Source organism: Prosopis cineraria, unplaced genomic scaffold (genome assembly GCF_029017545.1).
Source record: "Prosopis cineraria cultivar Desert tree isolate PC_DT_omini unplaced genomic scaffold, ASM2901754v1 PC4, whole genome shotgun sequence".
NCBI lineage: Eukaryota > Viridiplantae > Streptophyta > Magnoliopsida > Fabales > Fabaceae > Prosopis > Prosopis cineraria.
The window spans coordinates 38103632-38116378 of record NW_026555335.1 but is presented as its reverse complement, the minus strand read 5'-3'; the positions used below and the strand labels follow the sequence as shown (position 1 = coordinate 38116378).

Genomic DNA, 12747 nt, shown 5'->3' with positions numbered 1-12747 from the left:
CATTTCAAAAAGTTAAAAATATCTTATATTTTTTATCACGAGACTTTTTTTAAAAAATGTTGTTAAAAGTATTTGATGAGACTTTTATCACAAGACTTTTATTATATTCACATCTTGTTAAAATAAATCTTATTAAAAGCATTTGCATCTTGAAGAGTTCAAAATATCTTATATTTTTTATGATGAGACTTTTATTTATTACCTTTCTTTTTATTTAATGTGATGTTTTAATAAAAAAAATCTCATTAGTCACATTTTTTTATTAAAAATATTTCAAAAATTTTATTTATTGCATCTTGAAGAGTTCAAAATATCTCACATTTTCTTATCATGAGACTTTTAAAATAATACTTTATAATACCAAACTCGATACACTAGGGTTATTATGGATTTACATTTGTGCTCTCATTAATAATGATGAGCGCGGCATGTTTATCACCTACAAAGTGATCCTAGCCCTTCATTTTTTTTCAAAATAATCTCTGCCCTTAATTTTAAATTAATTTTTAAATATTTTAAATATTATATTTGTGAAAATAAAAATTTAATATTAAAACTGGATTGCCCTCGGTGCTCATTACATGATGACCACTATCATATACATCACTCCTGATAAGATCTGGACAATCAGATTTAAATTTAAATTTTTATTTTATATTAATCAAAAATAAAAATGCATAAAAAAGATTAAATTTTTAATAAATCTATTGATAATCAATCTTATTAGTTTATATTTAATCTAGATAATTCAATTTAATATAAATTTTTTTATATCTTTTATAAATTGACTGTTTAGATATATTCTAGACAGTCCAAATATAATCTGAATGCTCTAATTTAATATTATTTTTTATAATTTGACTATCTAGATATATTTTAAATACTTAAAATTTAACAATAACTTTTTATAATTTTTATTTTCACAAATATAATATTTAAAATATTTAACAATTAATTTAAAATTAAAGGCAGAGATTATTTTGAGAGAAAATGAAAGGTTAGGATCACCTCAGTGGATGATGAGTATGATGAGCACGAAATGTGAAGCCGGTTATCATTATATGTTTCTATATTCATCCTTGTATTTTTTGATCCGACCATCTTCTTCTGCAAATGTTTTTTTTTTTCCTTAAAAAAAGAAGAGCAAAAATCGACCCCAAATTTCATACCATACACGCTTTTCACTGCTTTTGCGAGTCTTAAATCGGTCGAAACAACATGACAAAGTAAGTGAAAGTACGTCCAAATTTGGAGTCTTAAAAAGGGGGGGGACCCCAAATTTCATACCATACACGCTTTTCACTGCTTTTGCGAGTCTTAAATCGATCGAAACAACATGACAAAGTAAGTGAAAGTACGTCCAAATTTGGAGTCTTAAAAAAAAGGGGGGAGTCTAAACACTAAAAATTTCTAATTACAAAACTTCGCGTGCGAGAACTTCCTTCTATTTTCCCCAAAAACGACAGAACCTTTCTTTGGATGGGGTTTTTTTTTTTTTTTTTTTGTGTGTGTGAAATCAAATGGCAAGTTACAACTTGAAAACGTCTAACTGGTGGTCCCAGACGCCAGATCATCCAAGTCGCAGCACGGCGCGATTACATGCATCTTCACAATGGGACAACCGCACCTTAAGCCTCATACCCCATGTTGATGGATTTGAATTTGAGAAGTATTTTAAAAATATTTATTTATTTAATGAGTCTTTTAATTATGATAACTAAAATTCATTCATATTTAAAAATTATCAGAATATATTTTTAAAAAAATTTAAAACAACCATAGCAATCAAAACACTATTACATGTTGTTATCTCTAAAAATTTAAAATTTAATACCTTTGAGAATTATATAACAAAAATTTATACAACCATTTGATTAAATTAATCCGTTATTAGTGTGTTCCATGATATATACTTTGAATAACTACATTTAAACCAATTATCCAATCCAAATTCCAAATTGAGGTGTCAGTTAGGTTACCAAAGGAAGAATCAGTGGGGAAACACAATTGGTAGCCTCAAGGAAATCAAATCACTACAGGCCACAACAAAATTGTATTCTACATCCATTGACTTAACCTAAACTCAATATCAAATTTATTGGATTCCCTTTTTTTATAATACAAGTAACCAAGCCGATGCTTGGGTGGTTACAAAAACTTAGCTAAAGCCAAGCCTACCAGAATAAACTTGTTGAGTATAAAAATCTGGGCAAGAACGCAGCATTCGAAATTCTCTTACCAAAGAGTGGGCATGCCTCGCGATACTATCAGCACATCTAATGGAATCCTTGTATGTATGACTAATGGAAATTCTATAGTCTTGATAAATTAGTTCTCTGACCTCATTAATTAAGTTTTGAAGTGGACAACATAAACCACACTCCTTAAAGAAGAGATTGATGGCTTCTAGAGAGTCAGAGAAGACTTGTAAACGCTGGAGCCCTTCCCTTTGATAGACCTGGATACTTGTTTTGAGCGCCATGAGGTCAGCTTCTACTACTGATGATGGTTCGATCTGTCGTTGTAATCCCATGACCCAATCCCCTTGGTCATTGCGACAAATACCTCCACACATAGCATGACTCATTTGATCAAACGATGCATCCACTTCTAATCGCACAACACTATGTGGTGGAGGATACCACCTATTTGTTGCTGCTGTTGAGGTTTGGAACACCTCATGCTTGTACTTATCACCATTGATCTCTTCCATAATATGGAAATGACATTGATGATTCACTTCTTGGGATCTGATTTTAGAATATTCAAAAAGTCTACTGCATCGAGCTTTCCATAGTAGCCAGTAAACAAAACCAAAGATCCTGATCCATGGCCATTTTTTGAATTTGTTTCGTCCAGGGCAATTTTCAAAGTTCCATCGGATCTATCCCTGCAAGTCAAAAGAAAAAAAATATAAATATTTAGTTAGGTCCAATAAAACTTTCCCACACTGATTTTACAAACTCACAATCCGAATTATGTGTATAGCACTCTCCTCACTTTGACACTCAAAAGGACAATTATGGTTGTACATAAGACCTCTCTTTACACAGAGTGTATTAGATGAACAACTTATCATAAAAACACTTGATTTTCTTTGGAAGAGGCCGTTTCCACAACTTAGTCCATCGAGGTTCATTTGGCCTATTTGAATGATTCGACACAAACTTATAAGCTGCCTTAACACTGAAGTGTCCATCAGTAGATTGCTTCCATCGGTACGTATCCTTCTCGGCACCACTAGGAGGTTTAGATTGGAGTATTTCATTGATCACCCATGTAGGTAGAACATGTCTCCATGCATTGACATTCCACTGACCAGATGGGAGGACAAACTGATTGACATTATCTATAAAGTTAATCCTAAAATTTACTCTATCTACATTGTGAGAGTAGAGGTTGATCTAGGTTCAACCAATGTTCCACCCAAAATTTGCTATTCATGCCCCTACAAGCTTTCCTCCTCACCCCCTGTTGAGAACCGTTCCAGACTGCAGTAATCGCCTGCCATGTAGAAGAGGAGTTGCGTTTCCTATGAATACAAGGAAATTCATTATCACCACATCCATACTTCAATTGCAAGACCTTGACCCATAGTGCTTCTTTGTTTGCGAGGAGTCCCCGACATACTTTCATTATAAAAGCTATATTATTTGATTATCAAATTTGATACCTTTGAGAATTATATAACAAAATTTTTTTATAACCATTTGATTAAAGTAAGCCGTGTGTTACATTATATATACATTGAGCAACTACATTTAAACCAATTATCCAATCCAAATTCCAAATTGAGGTGTCAATTAGGTTGCCAAAGGAAGAATCAGATGGAAAACACCGTTGGTAGCCTCAAGGAAATCAAATCACTACGGGCCACAACAAAATTATATTCTACATCCATTGACTTGCCCTAAACCCAATATCAAATTTACTGGATTCCCATTGAACACGTCACGTAATCCTTATGCTTATAATGTCTTTTTCGCTTTAATATTTTTTTAGTCGGTCGGAAGTACTACTTCACAAACAATATCATTCCTTAATCTAATTACCAATCAGTGATGTGCCAATCTCGCCTTGAATCCGGACTGTTGGAGTCCCGAGAGAGAATCTTCGAAAGCCGGACAAACTTATACAGAAGTGATGGTCGTTAATATTTTATTTTTAATTTAATTGATGTTCGGTTTGAACTCATCGTTTCTTTCTTTGATGCAAGTTACGTCATGATGTGATGTAAAGCAAAGGTTGCCTCTTTCTCTCTGGTAACGTGTCTTGTATGTGTTGTTCACTTCGTACTTTTCTTCTTCCTCCATCCTTCTTCTTCCTCCTCCTTCTTCAACCTTTGCTTGCTCCCTCTGAAAGGAAGAGGTACTCAAAAAGGATCCTTTTCTAAGTTATTGACGAAATCAAATAAAAAAACTTTTTTTTTGAGACCCTTTTTGTGAGGAAGTCATCATCGAGCGGACTTATTTCTCTGCTCTGCTATTTCCGGTGACTATCTTTGGCGGCACAGTACCTGAAAGCAGAGACTCCTTCGAGGATGCAAGTTTCGTCATCGTCGATTCACTATCGCTGCAGATTGGACCCACTCTCTATTGGATCATTTGCTTCCAATCGATCCAGCCATGTTCATGTCCAACGCAAGGCAATTACTTTCAAGTTCAACCCTATTCGCTCTCTGCCATCACAACCTTGTTCTAGCTCTACTACGACCGTTGCTTCTTCGAACTCACCTTTCATAAACGGTTCATCCTCTCATGGAAATTTCCTTGTGACTCAAAGAAAATGTTTCGTATCACTACGAAGCAAGAGGAAGATGAGAAAAAAGAGAGCTCACACTGTCTGCGCAGCGTTTGAGAAATTTACTGAGAGAGCTATAAAAGCTATACTGTTTTCCCAGAGAGAAGCTCAAGCCCTTGGTAAGGAAGCTGTTCTCACGCAGCATCTTTTGCTGGGACTAATAGCAGAGGAGGATAGTTCTCCTGATGGTTTTCTTGCTTCTGGCGTCACCATTGATACGGCTCGAGAGACAGTTCGCAGCATTTGGAATCTCAAAGATTCTAGCTCTGCTGCTACAGGCACCGATGATGGTGAAAGTGACGACAAAAAGGATGTTACTGCTGTTCCTTATCACCATGTTCCCTTCTCCATTAGCGTAAAGCGAGTGTTTGAGGCTGCTGCTGAATATTCCAAGCTTCTGGGCTATAATTTTATTGGCCCCGAGCATCTTGTCGTTGCTCTGTTCAAAGTTGATGATGGAAATGCTGGCCGAGTCCTCAGGAGGTACTGCATCATGTCTCACTATATTGTTTTGAATCCGATGTATTCTTCTCCAGTCACAAACAAATTGATCGCGTATATCATATATAGCCCAATTTTATTGTTTCAGCCCTTCTTTTTAAACACGTTGCTACAACTACAGAGGATCTTAACTTGCATTCTTTCTCTAATTTTATTGCCCAAACGTGATAAAGTTTAATTCCCCCCATTCGGTAATTACTTTATGAAACGCACCTGATTATGTCTCTGAGTTCTAGTTGAATCTGACGAGAGTTTGAATTCTTTCCACTGGCCCCCCGCCTACCTTTTTTTCATTTTCATCTTTTTTTTATGGGTATGCATGTTGGACCCACAATTATTGGCCCAAGACTGGATGGGATTTTGCTGAGGTGGCCGAAGAGGAAGAAAGAGAAAATAGTACTTATAGCTGATTCAGAAGGAACTGTGTGGTGTGTGTGTGATATATATATATACATATATTTGTTTGGCTGAGGGCTAAAGATGGAAAGGAAAATCTTCTGGTTTAGTGTATAGTCTCTGATGTCTCACATACTAGGAAGGGTACCTCTTTCTTGTTCTGTTGATTTTACTGTGGTGGACAGAGCCCAAGGGTTACAGTAGCAGCGTTGTCTATAAAAGCGATAATTTTTTATTTCGGGGGTTCCATCACTGTATTCATTTCTTGCAGTGCAAACAGCCACTATGATATTGCTTGACATAATCATCTGGGGCTGTTATTTTGATTCATTTTTTTAATAAGGATGTTGCTAATGTAAATTTCTTTCAGACTAGATGTAAATCCACACCACTTGGTATCTATAGCATTCTCCAGACTACAAAAGGAACTTGCCAAAGATGGAAGAGAACCTAAGATGTTATCCAAAGGGATGCGTGGTAAGTCTCTTTCAAGAAAGGGCAGTGCCTCAGAAACCTCTGATTCATCAAAAGGTAAGAAATATTCTTTAATTTTGTCAAATTAGTCTACTTTATACTAATCAAGTTCTGTTTGTCAGATCAAAGTGCTCTATCACAGTTCTGTGTGGATCTCACTGCTCGTGCCGATGAAGGACTAATTGATCCTGTTATTGGTCGGGAATTCGAGGTTCAGAGGATTGTGCAAATTTTAGCTAGAAAAACTAAAAGCAATCCCATTCTTCTCGGTGAAAGTGGTGTTGGAAAAACAGCTATTGCCGAGGGTCTGGCAATTCGTATCGCTGACGCAGATGTTCCTGTTTTCCTATTGGTGTGTTTCTCCATAAGTGATTTATGTTCTTCTGTCCTCTAATCTTGTGCCCTTTGGTGTGCATTAATTAATAGATGGGTCCTGTAACTTAATGTCTTCTGATCTTCATTTCTGCTTTGTGTTTCCACAGACAAAGCGTGTCATGTCCTTGGATGTTGCATTATTGATGTCTGGGGCAAAGGAGAGAGGAGAACTTGAGGAACGTGTCACAAAATTAATAAAAGATATAATACAGTCAGGTGAAAGAAAGAAAAACATTTCAGCAAAACGTAACAATACAAAGTTGGTTGAATAGAGAATTGCTTTAATTCTCATTGGTTTCTTCTGATACAGGTGATGTCATTCTTTTCATTGATGAAGTCCACACGCTTGTCCAGTCAGGGGCAGTTGGATCGGGAAAACAAGGAGCTGGCCTTGACATTTCTAGTTTGCTGAAACCTGCACTTGGAAGGGGTCAATTTCAGGTGATTATTTCTCATCTAATTGCATTTACTGATTTCTGTTCTTCTTTGTAGCTTCCAAGTGTTCCTTGAACATGGACATATTTTCAGGTTTGAAACCAGAACCATAATTCTGGTAAGCTATAACAATATTTTGCTGGAAAATGTTTTCTGTCAATGCTTTTGAAGTTGAGATGATTTTAGAAAGACAAGTTAATTAAGGTTTTTGTGTGGTAGTCATTCTGCTGGGGTTAAACAGCTGTAAGAACAGACTAAATAATTTAGACATTAAAATTTGCTTTTTAATTGGTTTATTAAGTTCTCATTGCATTTGGAATGTGTCATATATGCATGATAGTATGAAAGGGTCATCTTTATTTATTCCTTTTTCTATGAAAAAACTATGCACAATATGTTCACAGATGTCGTGCGATACTTTCTTATTCAAAGTGCATAAACATTCACCTTTTGTACAGTGCATTGCATCCACAACCATGGATGAGTACAGGATGCATTTTGAGAAAGATAAGGCATTGGCACGGCGGTTTCAACCTGTTTGGGTTGGAGAACCAAGTGAGGTTGTTTAAAGTTTTATTTATTCATCCCTTCTATTATTCTATGTAATGTGAACAGATAGTCCTAATTTGGAATTTCTAATTGGACATCATGATGTATAGGATGATGCAGTAAAGATACTTATGGGTCTACGTGAGAAATATGAGGCACACCACAAGTGCAAATATACACCAGAAGCCATAAAGGCCGCTGTGCATTTATCAGCAAGATACATAGCTGATAGGTATCTTCCTGACAAAGCTATTGACCTCATTGATGAAGCAGGAAGCAGAGCTCATATTGAAGCCTTCAAGAGAAAAAGAGAAGAAGAAGTTTGCATTCTTTCCAAGAGCCCAGCTGATTACTGGAAAGAAATTAAAACTGTTCAGGCCATGCATGAAATGGTAATGGAACTGCTTCTTGCATGCTTGTAGTTGTGTGGATTGTTTTCATTGTTCGTTTTTATCTGATGCATGCTGGTTCAGGAAGGCAAACTCAAATACTATGGAGCTTCTGATGATACCAATGAACTCGTCCTAGACTCCTATTTGCCTTACACAACCAATGATGATGAGTATGTGACTTCATGTTATGAGTACAAGGTTTGGGCTTGAGCTTAGTTTGATTTCTCAGTGGCTAACATCATGTTTTCTTTTAGACCTTCAGTGGTTGGATCTGAGGAGATAGCAACAGTTGCTTCCCTGTGGTCAGGCATTCCTGTTCAGCAGCTTACTGCTGATCAAAGAATGCTTCTGGTAAATCTTGAACACCATCTTCAGAAACGTGTGATTGGACAAGAAGAGGCTGTTTCCGCCATTTCTCGTGCTGTTAAGAGATCGAGAGCTGGCCTTAAGGATCCTGATAGGCCAATAGCAGCAATGCTCTTCTGTGGCCCCACTGGTGTTGGCAAAACTGAACTTGCTAAATCTCTGGCAGAATGCTACTTTGGATTAGTAAGTCTTCGTCTTGAGCATCAAAACCATAGATGCATATAACAAACATTCAATCTTTCCCTTTTAAACTTGTATAAGATCCTAGACTGAACTCATACATTCTTCTGGAAAAAGTTGAACATAACAAGGAGTTAAAAATACTTTATCTCAGGAGGCAGCCATGGTACGATTAGACATGAGTGAGTACATGGAAAGACACACAGTAAGCAAATTGATTGGATCTCCTCCAGGTTATATTGGTTATGGAGAAGGAGGCACTTTAACAGAAGCTATCAGAAGAAAACCATTCACATTGCTCCTGCTAGACGAAATAGAGAAAGCTCATCCTGATGTATTCAATATCCTTCTTCAGCTTCTTGAAGATGGCCATCTTACCGATTCTCAGGTTTGTGAATGTCAATGCATTTTATATCTGGGGTCAGTTGGTAATTTTCATTATCAGTGTCTTACTATTTTCGGTCATTGTTTTTGAAACTGGATTTAACAGGGTCGAAGAGTTTCATTTAAGAATGCATTGGTGATAATGACTTCAAATGTGGGGTCAAGTGCCATTGCAAAAGGTCGACGCAACTCCATAGGTTTCTTGCTTCCAAATGATAAAGAAACTTCATACAATGGTTTGAGATCAATGGTGATTGAAGAATTAAGGACATATTTTCGTCCAGAGTTTCTCAACAGAATAGACGAGGTGGTAGTGTTTCAAACCTTGGAAAAGACACAGGTTTGTTACCATTTGTTCCTTTGTTTGCTGAAACTCAGCAAAAAAGGGTAAAAATGCATTTTTAATCTTTTAACTATGCATAAGATTTCATTTTAATCTTTTAATTTTATAAAGTATATTTGTAATCCTCCAATTCTAACACACATGGCGCTTTCAAATGTTGATGTATTAAGTTTAATTTATCAGAATAACAATGGATGGCACAAAAACTCATCAAGACTAATGTTATTAGGGTTAGAGGAATGAAAAGATATTTTATGAAACTACGGGACGTACAGTTAGAGGACTAAAGGTGTATTCTTGCCCACAAAGAAAATGGTCTAACTTATTACGTTACTATTTAAAATGCAGCTTCTTGAAATACTGGATTTGATGCTGGGAGAGGTGAAGATGAGGACGAAGTGTCTAGGAATTGATTTAGAGGTTTCTGAATCAGTGAAGGACTTGGTGTGTCAGAAAGGGTATGACCCAACATATGGTGCAAGGCCTCTGAGGAGAGCCGTTACTTCACTGATTGAAGATCTGTTGAGTGAAGCAATCATTGCTGGAGAGTGCAAGCAAGGTGACACTGTCCTGATTGATTTGGATGTTAACGGTAACCCATTTGTTATGAACCAGTTTAATCATATTGTCAACTTATCTGACACAACTCAACCCTGTAAATAACCATTTTATACGGTATAGGTACACAATTCATTGTTCTGGTTTTTTAAGCCCCTTGTTTCTAGCTTGGGCAATTCATTACTGTTTTTTCATATTGAGTACATCAATCATTCTTTTTATGATTTGAGTTTATAATTTTTTTCCCCTTACGCAACTAAGATTTACCTAATTTTGATGAAATCAAGAATCTCCACTTGACAAGTACAATGCTTTACTGAGAAAATGTGAGTGAGTGACACAGAATGCAGGCTAAATGGGCCTTTTCACCCTACGCATCACTCCCTCGGCGAAGAACTATTTTAGGGTCTAGAATGTGGCCAAACGAGATAAAGATTCAAATGTCGAATTAATTATATTTTGGATTGGAATTAATTAACAATTGGTATAATTACAATTTACATTAAGCAATTATTTTTGTTTTAAATACTAAATTTAGAATAGGTTGGATCTTTTAATCACAATAAAATTTTAAAAATATTATATATATCTTTTATTTAATTTAGATAAAAATTATTTAGTTGTTAGTTTTATTTAGCCTTTTGATTAAAAAAATTAGATAAAAATTGAAAGACCATGCATCTTCGTCGATATAACCTCAATGCTCGATGTCTTGATGACTTCCCTCAGTTTAATATTTTTATTTCTCCATGGGCTATTATAACTACTGATGTTGTACTTTAATATTTTTTTATTATTGGTATATCTTTGTTTTTTTTTTTTGCCTTCAAAAAGATTAGGACTAAAACAAAAAAAGGAATGGGTCATGTTATATGGTATTTTTTATTATTGGTATATCTTTTTGTTCCCTTTTGAAAAGATTAGGACTAAAAAAAAAAAGGAATGAGTCATGTTATGTGTAATTATAATATTTATGATACTCCCTCTTTTCCTATTTAGATACTCCCCCTTTTCCCATAAACTGATTCAAATAAAAATAAATATTTTCTGTATAAATTAAATGAGCTAACTCTAATGGGTTGGGGTTGACTTGTTTAACCCATATTAGTTTAAAAAAAATTAAACTAAAAAATGGAGAGAGTTTTAACACCACAACCCTACAAAACAAGAAGATAAATTATGATGGAATGGATTAATGTCATACATTTATTATGTGTTTTTTTTTTTCACTCGAATGAAATATCATATTAAAACTTATTATTTAGGTGTTATTTTTTTTTCTAAAGTTCATGCAAAAAATATTTAAATCGTTGATAGGTTGACATTTCTAATTCACCAACCTATGAAAATAGAGTTAGGTTGAGATTTTTTTTTTCAATTTATATGAAAATGGATTGTATTCAATTGAACCCATATTTTATACAACCATATGAGTTGGGTTGGTTCATATTCCCAACATTATCTATCCATTATAAAAATGGATATTTTTAAAAAGATGGGGTAATATTTTAATTAATTTCTTTAAATTATGGGTGAATATGTTGAATGTGAAAAAATATTACTTACAAATAATAAATGATTTCATCTAAAAAAATAATAATTGATAAATGATCACATAGGGATATATATTTTTTAATACAAGATCATGACATTACCATACAAAATAGACAAATATCAAATCATGTATAAAACTATAAGGTTTCTATGTTCAAGCATGAAATTATCAAAAATCCTAATGTCAAAATTATCCCAAGATGGCTGATGGGTAAGTAGGTCAGTGCATCTATTAATTTTTTTTATAAATATAGTTGAAAGTAATCACCCAATTATTCGTAGTGAAATATTTGATTTTCTTTGTAATTTGGATATATCATTTGTTCTAGCAAGTGATGAAAGTTTATTTATCTTATATGCTTTTGACTTTATTTTGCCCATAGTGATATACTCATTTTGTATGCTAATAAAAGATATCTAACACCAAATAATATATATATATATATATACATAGCCTCAAAAATAATATTTCACATAGAGATATGTTTTTTTCAATAAGTATAGGAAATGAGTTTTGTTGATGATAAAAATTATTTCCCATATCGAGAATTATCATTTTTTTAATTCTTACATTATTTTAATTACTTGTTTAATGAAAATAGCTTTTGATACTTGGAAGCTGTTATTTATTTTTGGTGATATTATTATCATTTTTTATTAAGATATAATAATAAATTCAATATCATAACCATTTTGTAAAAAATTTAATGTGAAATACTCTCTCAAATTTCATTTATAAGTCATATTTTAGAAAGCTTATTTAGTCTCATTTATAAGTTATAGTGTGACTTTTTAAGTAATATTTATAAAATATTTTTAAAAGTACCTTTCATGAGAGAAAAAAAGTAACATGACATTACTTTTTAAATTTGTTATATAAGGATATACTCCCTCCGGTCCTATTTATAAATCACTTCTATCAATCTCACCAATACCAATACAATAAAAGTACAAAGAATAATTGTCAATGAAATTCCAAATTTACCCTTCAAAATGAAAAAGGCAAAAGTACAATCAATGAATAAATTATTATTTTCAGAATTTCTCTTTCATGCTTTATCAAGTATGAGACTTTTACAGTGAAAGTATGAGACTTTTGACAGGAATAAAGCCTTTTACAGTGAAAATGAGACTTTTACAGTGAAAAAATGAGCCTTCTTGCGGGAATGAAAAATTAGAGGTAGTGTTTCACATTTTGAGAAACTTATATCCCACTAAAAGAGAATGAGACGCATTGAAAAACAACAGAAAAGAAAGGCACAGAAACTGCACTTTTCCACCATGGAAAAGTGCTCCTTCTCCTTTGATTTAAATGCTCCAGCCAATGAGGAGGATAGTAGGGACAGCAACACCATTTCTTTAGACTTAAATGCTCCTCCCATGTGTGAGAATGTCCACCTAGGACAGCAATCAAAATGAAGAGCAACATGTTACAATAAA

General features: G+C 34.1%; 1 protein-coding gene across 2 annotated transcripts; it reads left to right on the top strand.

The window, feature by feature from the left end:
* The first annotated feature begins 4084 nt into the window (after nucleotides 1-4084).
* LOC129309367 (chaperone protein ClpD, chloroplastic) lies at nucleotides 4085-9947 on the top strand. Of its 2 annotated transcripts, none has more exons than XM_054950931.1 (12): nucleotides 4085-5283; nucleotides 6068-6174; nucleotides 6294-6523; nucleotides 6654-6762; nucleotides 6857-6987; nucleotides 7440-7541; nucleotides 7641-7922; nucleotides 8004-8092; nucleotides 8177-8471; nucleotides 8623-8856; nucleotides 8959-9192; nucleotides 9544-9947. In XM_054950931.1, exons 1-12 carry the CDS (start codon nucleotides 4541-4543, stop codon nucleotides 9856-9858), a joined length of 2871 nt encoding a protein of 956 aa, XP_054806906.1. In that variant the 5' UTR covers nucleotides 4085-4540; the 3' UTR covers nucleotides 9859-9947. The 2 variants fall into 2 exon arrangements, with proteins under 2 accessions (XP_054806906.1, XP_054806905.1); XM_054950930.1 differs by having other exon boundaries at nucleotides 4086-5283; nucleotides 6068-6228.
* Nucleotides 9948-12747: the final 2800 nt, after the last annotated feature.